Below are 13792 nucleotides of genomic sequence, written 5' to 3' on the forward strand. Positions count from 1 at the left end.
ACTACTAAACTTAATAACACTGATTTACTGAAACCGAGTAGAAATACAGCGATCCTAATCGTACGTTTTACATTCTTAGTTGTGTTATTTTTAAAAATAGCAGTTTTTAATAATTTTCAACTATTTAAATTTAATGCTTATATCATTTTTATCATTATTTTATAGTCGTCAAAGGCCTCCCGCAAAGATTTCCAATAGGAAGATTGAAGGAGGCCTGCATCCAAAGTCTTCGGACGACGTTATCAAGGTCGTTTGTTAAGCTTGTAGGGAATCGTCCTCTGCTGCACTTGTCTCACGTATCTGGACCCGGTCTCTACTTAATTCTAAAATATCTAAGTGTAATTTTAATTACCTATTTTAAAGTGAAAATATAAAATACTAAATTATTTTTACTATCATTAATTTTTATTCAGTATTGTAGTACATAAATAGTATTTAGGTAAATAAATTCTGACTCTATTAAAGTTAATACTTTTTATAAAAATAAAGTCCAAATTCATAAATTCAGTTTCTATTCTTAAAACAAAGTGAATATAATAAAGATTGTTACTATAAGATTCAATGATACTCTTCTAGAATTCAAACTAGTGCCATTGTCATCGACAATTTCTTTACAACATTTAGTACCAATTTCGACAACTTTAGGATAAAAATCTGTCCAAAATTCAAAAGCTTTATAATTGACATTATCTGTTGTGCTCATTGTGAAATTATGTCTATCTATAATGAAAAAACCAGGTTTCTCGATTTCAAACACATCCCATTGAATAATAACACCCGAATTCGTTGGATTAGAGTACCATGCGAAATTACTCCACATTTTCATTACGATATCTGATATACTCTTGTCTCTGTAATCCCATTTCGAAAGGTCCTCAGGGAGAGCTAAGTGAGGCAATCCAAATGTAAAAATTAAATCAAAGTTATGTGGAACTGCAATCCAATCTGGAATTTCTTCGTTAGCTATATCCGAAAACGGTTTTAAGTCAAATCTATAAAGATATACGGGAGCGTGCTTGCTAATATACTGCGCTAATTGATACGTCGTTGCTCCGTGAACTTTATCCGTGTAAAAATCTAAGAATAATTTTCTAAGTACAGTTTCGTTTGATGTTGGTGGGATTGGTTTGTAAAAAAACGCTACTGCATCCTGTATATGGTGTTGATTTGTAAAACATGAACTATTATCTACTGTTATATCAGAGAGTATGATTTCTTCACGCATTATGTCAAATTCTCGTTGACTCACGCCTGAGTCTTCTGAATTATCTTTATCAAGCAATAATGCATCTTCCATATTAGTAAAGCCTGCTAGAACAGGCACTGGTGTGAAAATTTCATCCTTGAACAATCTACTTGGTAAATCTGGTAGAAACGGTTGTGAAATATTACTAAAACCAAGATCAACTATTGGTTTCCATGCAGATATTGGTTCTCCTATATCTAATAACGCTTGGCTCGGAACTCTTCTTAAGCAATCTAACAACTGAAAAGTTGGTTTTCTGAAACAACTGAAAGCGTTAGCCACTTTGTCGACAGTTGATATTTCTTTTCTAGCGATATTTACTGTTTCTGGTGACAGCACATTGCCGCTCATGGCTATAGCTTTATGGAATAATCCAGAAGAATAAGAAGACAGTAAGTGTAGACCTACGCTAACCGCGCCTGCGTCGTGTCCGAATATGCAAATGTTGTCTGGATCTCCTCCAAAGTTTTCTATGTTGTTTTTAACCCAATGTAATGCAGCAACTTGATCCATTAAACCGAAATTTCCTGCTGCTTCGTTGTCCAGTGTTGAAAAAAAGCCGAATATATTCAGACGATAGGCAACCGAAATAAATATAACCTAAAAATTAAAAAAAAAAATTACAAATATTTATAAAAGTAACAACAAATATCTATTTGGAAAATAATTTGAGATGTTTAAAAAAGTAACAAAATTAACTTGTAATTTAAATTGTAATATACCTTCTGTTTTAGCACAAGCTGGAATGGGTTGATAGTATTCGGGCTACCTCGTATAAAATCACCTCCATGAAACCAAACCATTGTCGGATATCCCTCCACCTTGAAATCTGGAAATAAATTAATAATCAGATTAGTCTTCACAACTATTCATCTGAAGTAAGTTTTCGACGCGGTTTACATATATATAATTATATCGATAATTTCAAAAAAATCATTAATAAAAATTTTAACATAATTAATAAGCGTATTTAATAAGTAATAATCGTATAAATCTGACAAGACATTATTATTATTGCAGGTAATCCTATTTTATGTATTCATTAAACATGGTACGGAACCAAGTAAACTTTGTAAAATAACTACATCATTTAATAAATATATTATGAAAATAGTCGCAAGTTTTATCTTTACGTAAAAATCTTATACATTCGTATTTATTTTTAAATAAGTCATCGTATATATATTAAAAAGTGTTACAATAACTTATTTGTAAAATAAATATTTTTACATATTTATACATATTATATACGTTACATTGGTTAATTAGTACTCATTTTGTTAGACGCCTTGTTGTCATATACGTCTATTGCAAGGCGTAGACCTCCCTGAAGATATCTATGAGGGGAAATACTATAATCGCCACTCTTTGCAGGCAGGTTGGCGATCGCATTGTGATATTATGTCATGAAGAGGGCGCTGCTGCCCATCCTCTGGAAACTAGTGTGTTAGCAGTAGAAATTCCATAAAATTATTGCACAAAGTTTGAATGAAATAAGATTGTACCACGGGAATTAAACCCGAGACTTAGGATCGCAAGTCTCAGACCTCTACCGCTGTTCATAAATTAATACTAAAAATTAAGTATAGTTTGCGTATTGTTAATAAATTAAATACGAGAGACTAGTAGTAGCTTTAAGAGCAAGGAAGATATCACAGGCGAGCCCAATTAGATTCTAGTTGCAATCAAATTGGGCTCTCCTGGATTTTTTTCATAACCCATACAAGTGATCAGTATAAATGATCCCAAGTGTATAATTAAATGAATAAAAACAATAATAGATTATTGTGTAAATATTAAAAAAATAATTCAGAAATTATAAAATCGTTTTTTAAAACGGATGTTGCCAGTGTTATATTTATAAAAAAAAGGTTTAATGGAAAAAGACTTAAAAGAAATACTTAATTTTAAAGTTAAAACTAAAAGTCAACACAGCGACAAGTCTGCAAAATAAAGTATAGGAAACAATTTGTACCAAATGACTGTTGTGCGGAAACATACGTTTCTTTCCGACCGCTGAATTATAATCCAGGTCAGAAATGAGATTAAGGTTAGGTCGACAAGTCAAAGTGCCCCTAACGAGTAAGCTATTGGCACGGAATTCTTGCATTAATGACTGGAATTTACTTGAAAACCGTAAAGTTTAATAGCATGCATTGTTATTATGTGTTCGAAGAAGTAGGTTACATTTTTTTCTACAAATGTAAGAAAGGCAAATTGAAAAATGCAATATGTCATGCATGTGAGATTGAAATCATATTAAATCACGCGCTTTTCTTTAGTACTATAAAGAATATTTATATTTCATACATTTTATTTTTGATTTATTTAATTATATTAAAATGGATGTTATTTTATTTTTTTATAATTGTTTGTCACGTTTACCTATATCATAAAACGGAAATTATTATAATTAATATCAGACAGCTATAATAACTACAATATAACCTAATAAACCAGAGTAATAGAAGCCAAGCGGTAGAGAATTGAGACTTGTCAAAACGTCGGAGTTCGAAGACACAATCTTATTTAATTCGCCCTTTTTGCAGTAATTGTATAGAATTGCCAGTGCCCAAAAATAAGTTTCCAGAGTATGCATAGCAGCGTCCTCTGCGTTCCATAATACTACTCCACTATCGCCAACCTGTCTAGCGAAGAGGATGTATTCCCTCTTAAATATCTTTGACGAAGGCTCGTGTCTCGCAGTGAGCTTTTACAGACTGACGATAGTTACTATGCTATAGGTATCTGATATTAAACAACGCAAAATAACCAATCTAATGCATTAATAATTTATTTCAAAGTTCTTACAGGTTTGAGTTAAAATGAACCCATGTTTATAAATATCAATTTGTATTAATATGTCATTGAAACTTTTATAAAATTCATGTCATGAAAATTAATAAGAAATTGGCCATTGTAGCTGAATATGGCATTACCTCCGATCTTAAAACACGTTCAGGTCTTAAACGCCTGGTGATATTAATAATTAATAATGCTTACAATATTATGACAGGCGTGTTTTTACTGTAAGTGTAACTGGTGCGAAATAATTAAATTAAACATTATGATTATATTTATTATCTTTACAGTTAATAATTATTAAAAGTAAGTGTGTACAGTATTACAATAAGCTCTCATGCGAGGTCTCTGAATAATCATGTATCAAATTTAAGAAGTAAACTTAACAAAACCTTGTAAAAAATCTGTTACGTTGTAAGGAATATTTACATGATTATAAAGCTCCTCAATGAATTGCTTTACTATGTTAAAGATATTGTTAGTGTAAAATACTCATCCGAGTTTGTTGTGGGCTCTTTTTACATGGGTTCATATGGAAACCTTGTAGCTTTAAGTTAAAGTTTACCATCATAGAGAGTGTAGAACATCATGAATAGTCTTTTCCCAAATTGATCTCTTCTGGCATTTTTTCTACACCCATACAAATAATGATTGTAAGTAATCCTACACTGTTATTAATATGTATGAAAGGATAAATATACACAGCTAAAAATTGTTTTAGTCCTGTGATGATCCGACTGTTAAAATTAAAAACAGAAAAGTATTATCTCTGAAAAAAAAATCAAAAAGAAAAAAACAGGCATTAACGCCTATGTGTTTTATATGAAATACTGTTATTACTAGAGATTCGGTTTTTACGTAAAAAATAAAGAAGTTACAATTTTCGCTGTAACTAACTCTGTAATCTTATCATTGAGATCAAAGCCTCTTTATGGAGATAATGTATGTAATTATAATCAAACAGCGGAATAAATGCGGATTGTCTAATGTCAGTGAGTAGTACTAACCTCGCGGCATAGGACTAAGACTTGCGCTCGCAAGTCACAGGTTCAATTCTCAACATACAGTCTTATACAAATCACATTTCGTGTATTAATTATATAGGATTGACACTGCTCACTAAACAAGTTTTCAAAGGATGGGCAGCAGGGTTTTCTGCGTACCATAATACAACAGCCGCCAACCCGTCTGCGCAGCGTGGCAATTATGATATATATATTTACAGGTATTATATATCTCATAGATTATTCATAGATATTTTTCGGCGAAGCCCTATGCTTTCTAGCGGCCGTTTATGGGATAAAAAGAAGAAAAAGAATGTCTGTTATTCCAAATTTGAATTGTTAACGTCATCCCATGCCGTTTTAGTCACAATTTTTCTTTAATATTGTTTATTACTAGCTGCGATCTTAGCGTGTACAATAATGGTATATTTATTGGCATCGAACCAACAACTCATGAAATTAATTTATTCACTATTAATTTTTGTTCCAATGTTGTATTCATTCATTCATAGCTGCCGATAGACGCCTACTGCAAGGCATAGACTTCCACCAAACATCGCTGCAATGACCGGTCTTGCACTGTCCGTATCCAACGACTTTTCGTGACCTTAATTATGTCATTGGTCCACCTAGTGCTTGTATACATTTTGTCAAAAAATATAAATAAAATCCATATTCGCAGCACAAGAATTAAATTAAAAATGAGATACATATCAACAGTTCATGCATTTATATTGTTGTTATTGAAACAACTAATTAATTGTCGTCCTGTAAGTGATACAGTCACGTAACATTCACTAAATGAAATAATCTGCTAACCCAAAGAGGTTACAATCGCAAGTTTTCATTGCAACGATTTGAAACTTTCGTACAACAAAATCATCTTTGTGTACTTTTAAATAATCAATACCTTATAACACGCTAAGAAAATTCAACCACGAACTTTAACACGTATACGAAAGTAATTATTATGCGTGGTTTATTCAAATTTCCAGAATAACATTGCGACGCTGTCACGCATGCTTGGCTCGAAGTTTAATTACTGCGTACGAATATATAGAAAATTTAAGAGGGTTACCACATCGATAAGGAAATAATGAAATGTACTAATTTGACAATCTATGATTTAGGTAAATCTCTGTCTGTCGTATCAATTAAACACATAGTTTAACTGCTCATAAAACTAAAACTTAGGGCTATTTTAAATATTTTTTTAATTAGAATATAGTCAAAATTATTTCAAAATGTCCGCCTCTATTTTTTATACATTTTACTAGTCCGCGCGATAACTCATTGGTCGCTGCAAGCGCCACTTTTTTTTCTACTTCGATCACTGCTTTAGTCAATTTATAATGTTGAGCACACATTTTAGCGATCAAAACTTGGTATAATTTGTTAATATTTCGATATCAAAACCAATTTTAGTTTTGACTCTGGAGTACCCACGGCTGCCCACGAAAGTATTTGCAAGACAGGTCTTTCATAATACCTTCCTAAATTAGTAGTATTATAATATATTTGCAAGAATTAAATTAAAAAAAAATAATTTTACGTGATTACTAACCCATCGTGTATATATTTTCGTATCCCTTTATTCTTAAAAAAGAACTCACAGAGTATATTTATTATTGTCACATGTCAATGACAACCCTATGTAATAAAGCACTGCCTTTTGATTTCGCTATGCCAGATTAACGAGGCGAAAATTAACTTCCCGTTTAAGACGATAAATAAGTTATGAATTAAATAGCTGAGCTAGCCTAGAAATAAAAAGTTTTCTAGCTTTTGTTAGCGATTATCCAAATTTTAAAAAGAATACTATATTGTTTAGTTATATATATTTATGGAAAATACTTTTTTCTGGCGAATTGTTGTATATAGTATATATAAATTTGTAATGTTAATTGAATATAAATAAAAGACAATTTACTGTTAATAAATTAACGTAAAGAGCAAACTACGTTTTAAAATAATTCTACTTCTTTTATTTCCTATCGTAGTAGTTTATTTTAGACTACGCTTCAACACTAATTTGAGAACAATATTATTCTGCATTTTATTAACTTTATTTAACAAAAAAATTTAACTAAAGGTGAACTTGAAAAAAAATAATGAAAATATGCATGCATATTGATATAAATGTTCTTCTATAGTCAATAATTCAAATGCAGAAATTTATGATATTAATAATAAGTACACCTTCTTATTTATTTCTTTATCTCTTATAAAAATCCTGAAGTACCTCAACCAACACATGAACAGTGTCTAACGTATAATCATTACGTAAACACTGTATATGTCTCGGCACTTTGTAGTTTAGTTTGCTAATCTTCTTTAAGACTATAAGATTTTAAAGTGAGAGAGCATAGGATGTTATTTTTATACACTGTACAGAGAGACATCTGACATTAAACTTTCGATTTTTTTCCTATTATATCCCTGTTATCTTAGGGTTTTCCTTTGCTGTTAGCAAGCTGTGACATTGTTATACAGAATAATTGGTTATGATTATTTGATGATAACATAGGTTAAAATATCATAGTTCTAATATACATTTACGCTCGTTTGTATACAGGCATACATAGTGTATTTGTGTATATACATATTTATATAAATATAAACGATCAACTTATACAATTTACGCAAAATGATTGCCGTTAATCGAACCCACGACCTTTTTTAAATGCTACTTCTGTCACTTTAAGGAAGAGATTAGCGTTTATTTTGATATTTATAAAAAAATGGTTTACTATGAAATTCAAACAAAAACCTAATGTCATTAAAAACTAATAATATACTTGTGGTTGACACATTTATATTTGGAACGTCATTTTTTTTAAATAATGTATTAAAACCTTATTTGCATTTGTATTTGTCGCAGGTGCTTAAATACACAATGCTGACAGGCGAGCCCTATCATACTTAATATCTAACGTGGCCGCACACGTGATATGTTAAATATGAGAATGTAGAATGGCTTACTATTAATTACAAAGAAAAAGAGCATTGTACTTTGTTTTTAGAGAGATAAATTTACGTTGCATTTTACTTGCGTAGAAACAACAATCATTTGAGAGTATTTTAGGTACATTGCCCGCAAAGACGAAAGGAATTATTAAAGGCTAATATGTTGGACATATCAAGTTCTTACCACTCTGGGCAGAAAAATGCCATACAGTTAGCCGATAATCGCAACCGATGGCGCAAGTTTGTCAAAAAGAAAGTGATTCGGATCGCGAGGAGGAGATACAGAGAATAGATTAAAATTTTATTTTAAAGTTTCCCTAAATTACAAATAGGGGTAAACCTTCGGGTGTAAATTATATATTTTGCCATAATTTCATTTTATTATCGGAAAAAGAATAAAAATGTAGCATTTTCGCCTTTATTTTAGTTTCATCTGAGAAAACTAGACAAGTAACACAAACTTTTTCGTTGAGTACATTATCCGTACCGAAAACTTTTCGTCCGATCCACAGATCTTTGTTCCGAGTTACGGTATCCACTAATTATGCCTTTCTTTACTTTACTATGAAACAACAAAAACAACAACTGTTTTAATTAGGATTGATAGTAATATTTTAAATAAAAGATCGAGATTTTTATCTGATATTTATTCGAAAATCTTCATTTAAAAAAGAAAGACTGCAAACCTAATGTCCACTCAAGTCACGAACGAAAAGGTCTACCAATTCTAAATGGTTCGGAAACTTTTGAAACGCCATCAAAAACTTAGTGGCTGTCCAAGATCAAAGAAAATTATAGAATGGTCGGATGGGTCGTAAATTACGTATTAAAGTCCAGAGACGTGCCATCTATAAACGCGAAAGTTGTAGATGTTAAAACGAATACATTACTTTTTATAAAGCTATGAATATCGCACGTCAAATGGATTTCTATAAATAATAAAAATCGTAGACAAAAACCATTACGCTATGAATTATGGTAATGTACTTCCAATACTCTATTATTGAAAATAGATTAAAATTCTTATAAGCATGAAGAACGTTAGTGAAAATTTATTGTTAAGGTGCAGAAAATGTTTGCGTATACTATTCAAATATATTAAAGTTATACCTACATACTTATAACAAATATATATATACAAATGATAACTTTTTGGATATTTTTGCGACCGTAGTCAACGGTTAAAATAACTTTGAAAAGGGCTTTTGTGACACTTTCTTTCAGTTTTTTAAAGGGGTACGAAATGTAAGAACCATGATTAAAAAAAATATTTTCTTACGCATTGTTTTCTTGGCTTTCTAAATATGAGTATAAACAGAAACGATCGTTGATAGCATTCAATTTATACGCGGTTTCAACTACAAAACTTCAATAAAAATTTCGAGAACGTAATTTAGAAATTTAAAAAAAACTGTAGGTCTCTTTATTGTCTCATGTTTATTTTAGTTATTTAATCAATGTTTTAGTTATTTAATCTTAAAGCCTTTTAGACATGAACTTAAACATATGTAAATTAATTTAGGAGAAATATTCATAAAGAAACCAATATCATTCGCTACAAATTATAGGACCAATATTTTTTCGTCTTCTCGGCTTGTAAACTAAACTTATAGGCATTCTTTATTTTCAATATCGAAAACAATTTCAGAGACAAACCTTTCTATGAAAGAAGTTAACTTAGACACTAAGTTTTAGATTAGTTTCACATGTTATAGAATACTTGAATCTTAATTCAAACTGCATATACAAAAGGTGAATTATTGAAATTTTGTAACTTTGATTTATTAGTGTCTACGATAACTTAACATAACTAAAGGAAAGATGAATTAGAATATCCCCTGTGGTAGTTGTTCAGATTCATCATCATCTCTTCAGCTATATGACTTTCATTTCTGTACATAGCATCTCACATAGATTAGTAATGGACCGTTTGGAAGCGATCTATATCTTCCTTACCACAACCTTAAAAAGGTAGTCTGTCGACCTTATGGGTGACCATCTGTGTTTGCCGATCTATAGCTTCCACTCTTTTTTTTTAGTGACCCCCGCTATTGTGGGCCTCTCGTACCCCTATTTATGGTGGGATAGGGACTTTATTAGCATTTAATTTATTCACTTAATTATTTTATTTTCATTCTCTTCTCTTTCATTCTTCACATAATCTTTCATTCTGTTCTTTTATACCACAATTCTGCTTTCTTTCCCTTTTGCTCTGTTTTACCATTCTTTCATCCTCTTTTCATTTTACATTTTCTTAATTTCTAGTTTTGTGGTATCACATTTTTATCTTTATCTTTATCACAGTTTAATATTATTTATTTTTACATATCTTTTTTGTTTTTGTTTTTGTTTGTTGATGCCTAACTTTTATTTTTTTCTATTACATATTGTATAATTTTTTTGCAATAACAGAGGAATTCTTTCATGGTTTCTTTTCCGCCTATCAGGGAGGGTATTGTCTCCTCCCTGATTTCAACGCCAGCCTCCACTCTGAAGCTTCTAGGCTCCAGCGACTATCTGTTTTACGCGCTATGTATCTCGCCCACAGTCACTTCAACTTGTCAATGGGCAGGACCATGTCGATCACTTTCTTTGGTGTACGGACTTCCTCATTCCTTATTCAATCTAGAGTACAACTCTCTTCATGGCTCGTTGAGCGACTATGAACTATCTGTGTTGTTCAAATTATCCATATGTTATTATATTACCAATATTTACATTTGCTTTTATCTGTTTCATTTTTAAAAATACTGTAACAATGATTTTTATCTTAACAGAAACTAGTTCTGTGCCCTCCATATAGAATTTTAAACGAATAAATATTATAAATATCATTTAATTTCCGTTAAATTTAAATGTGCCAAATACATTGTCACTGTATTTATGTTAATAACTTTCTTAATTATAATGTTTGTATGTATGTATATATACACACACACACACACACATATATATATATATATATATATATATCTATATATTGGTTAAATTTGATAAAGTAAGATGATTGTAGCCGATATTGCAGTAGCACATAATAATATACAATTGGTATAGCGGTTTGTAAACGTTTCCGTAATAATAATTACAGCAATGTATTTTTGACCACCTAAATCAGCCTTGGTTTAGCGCCGATAGTATAATGGAAGAAATAAATATGATTCATTGCTTCGGAAACTATCAGAGTGAAATCTAGTGAGGGGAGGCATAGAATAGCAATGAACAAAACTTGCTACGTTCGAGCCTAAAACGAATTCCTTATCTGATTTAGGGGAGACTATAAGAAATTTGTAAACTAGGTTAATAAAGGACTTTTCCAAGGTTTTTTTTTCGTAAGCGGTTTTTGTTTACGCGAAGAACATGAATCACCGTTTTCGAACTACAGCTTAATTTGCTATCGACTACGTTAAACTGTTTTATCCAATTAAAGTTTATTAATAGTATAATACCTATATAATTCATATAAAGACTGATATGCTTTTTACGCAAGACAATATTTTCGGCCAGTCTTTTTTACAAAACCAATTTGTTACATGTTCCATTTATAATAGTCAAATATATGTTTCTAATAACAAGGTTTAAAAATTTTGGTAATGATTTTGCACAAATATTATTTTTTTTAATTTAAACATTTTTTAATTTGACAAACAACTTAAATATTAGATAAACAATGATAATCTGATCGCAGGGCTGTAGATTATTTTTAGCCACGTTAAGTAATAAAACAAAATATTAATTTTAAGACAACGAAATTAAAAAGAAAAATTGTAATTATTTTAGTTTACTAAATTTTTAATAAATAATTTGAACGCAGAGAGCAGAGTAAAGTAATTTAAATTAAAATAACAACTAATAATGTAAAAGAAAATATATTTTAGCAATTACTTAAACTAATAGGTACTTTACCATCTGGAACATAAACGTTCAAATAAAGGCAGTCCTCAGAAAATTCTTTTTTCCTCGGCTCTTCCATTTGCGTTTCCAGAAGTTTCATAAACAATTCATCGTGTTTGTTAAGAGGATTTTGTACGTCTTCTTTTTTAGGGTCACTCTGCATGCAATCCGGTGCATACGTAGTGGCATTCCTTACCCCTTCCCATAGAGGTAAGTCAGTATATTCTGGTGGAGTGAATCGTCTAAAGTCGGTAGGAGGCTGTGCGAATGGAATCCCGACGTACGCAGCTATTCTCTTGGTGCGAAATCTCGTTAAGTACATTCCCGATATTGTCCCTTGATTGGCTAAATTAATCTGCTTAGGTTCCTTTGCTGAAATCACTGTGTGCACAAACAGTGTCAACACTATAAAATACATCATTTTCAACTCAAACAAATCACTATTACCGCGATCTTATATTTATTTATAAATTAAAATTTTAAATAATTTATTTGCTACGAGTGCACCTTCCGCGGTCGGCTAAATGTATGGACATTTTAAATATATTCGGTATAGCTTCGAAATCGGGTTGTGGGTGGCCGGTCTCGACGGTGGTGCGTTACTGTTTCTCGTGCAGACTTTGGCTCGTAAACAGTGGGGCTATTCGTCGTTATAGCGACCAAGGAATTGCTTTTGTGGGTTTGTGCTAACATAGAAGTGACACGTTCCAAGATGTTATTTTATTTTATAATTTTCAAAGTCGTTCGTGTTATTTCCAGTGCATTTTTAATCTTATTCTTTTGACGGAGTAACTACAATTTAAAGTAAAGAATACGATTTTTTATTATACATTATGACTTATTTGTTAACAGCTGATTTAATTTCAAAATCTTATAGTTACTCTTCAACAAGAAAGCTTTTAATTTTTCTCACCGTATAAAAGACATTAGATAATACAGAAATTATTTTAAAATATCAATTCTTGAATCCTACATATTAACGTTAAATAATATTTTATTAGTAAATATTTGTAATATTTGAATATCTTTATATGCAACTAATGTTAAATTTTTGACAGTAAATATCTCGTCATAATGTGTAATAGTCGACCTAAAATATTTTCTTTGTGAGTCGACAGTGAAACCCAAATCGAACAAAAATATACTTTAAACAATTACCATGCTAGGCTGACTTAATGTAAATGATAATACAAAAAAAAACAATTTTAATACAGCCTATAAAACAACATAAAAACATGAGAAATCTCAATCAACAGAGTTCTTATATGTTCAAAACAGTGCCACGGTGGTTTTCAAGAAAAATTCAACTTTTTCTCTGTCAATTCTCTGTCAATATTTTTCAATCTGGCGTTAGTTGAGAGTCATCAGGACATACTAGGTACCTTCACAGCTTCAAAGCAAAGAATCCCATTTTATATGGGAGTTCAACCTGATTTTAGTTTCTATCGATCTAGGCTTTACTAATGCTAATTCGTGACTTACACAATTAGTCACTGTAAATGTTACTTAGTGGAAAATTATGTAAATAAATAAATAATAGTAACCAAAGCCCTCTGTTGCTACTGGAGCCTTAAAACTTTAAAACACAGACCAGCTAAACAGAGTAGGGCAGACACAAGGTGGACAAACAATCTTGTAAAGGTGGTTGAAAGTCGCTAGCTGTTTCTGTAATATATATTTAGAAGGGGCCTTTTCCGGCAGTAGATGTACTGCGGATGAAATGATGATGATGGTTGTTGTTAGTTGTGTGGTTACATCACTATTCTGTGGTCTTGCCTGAATGTTAACATTTAATATTAAACCATAAAAATTATGTTTTAGTCAAGGTATAGTTTTATTAAAAAAAATTAAATTAAATTCAGGTCTATACATTCTTATGTCT

The 13792-nt window shown here is 30.9% G+C and overlaps 1 protein-coding gene across 1 annotated transcript; it reads right to left on the reverse strand.

Annotated features, from left to right (window-relative positions):
* Positions 1 to 517: 517 nt before the first annotated feature.
* LOC137918988 (carboxylesterase 1C) lies at positions 518 to 12331 on the reverse strand. Its single transcript, XM_068761947.1, has 3 exons — positions 11923 to 12331; positions 1969 to 2075; positions 518 to 1846 (listed from the first exon to the last, which is right to left on the reverse strand). The coding sequence occupies exons 1-3, from the start codon at positions 12329 to 12331 to the stop codon at positions 518 to 520; spliced, it is 1845 nt and encodes a 614-aa protein (XP_068618048.1).
* Between the last annotated feature and the right edge of the window lie 1461 nt (positions 12332 to 13792).

The sequence above is a fragment of the Battus philenor genome, unplaced genomic scaffold, assembly GCF_028537555.1.
Source record: "Battus philenor isolate CCGP_79_NKW_IND1 unplaced genomic scaffold, ilBatPhil1.0.hap1 SCAF_15, whole genome shotgun sequence".
NCBI classification, from domain to species: Eukaryota; Metazoa; Arthropoda; class Insecta; order Lepidoptera; family Papilionidae; genus Battus; species Battus philenor.

Bases quoted from the DNA above. Each gene is read 5' to 3' on its own strand.
- LOC137918988 (XM_068761947.1), bottom strand. From the start codon at position 12,331: ATGATGTATTTTATAGTGTTGACACTGTTTGTGCACACAGTGATTTCA. The intron at 2,076-11,922 runs GTAAAGTACCTA...ATTTATTTCCAG, and splicing joins GAACGTTTATGTTCCAGATG to ATTTCAAGGTGGAGGGATAT. The intron at 1,847-1,968 runs GTATATTACAAT...TTTAATTTTTAG, and splicing joins AGCTTGTGCTAAAACAGAAG to GTTATATTTATTTCGGTTGC.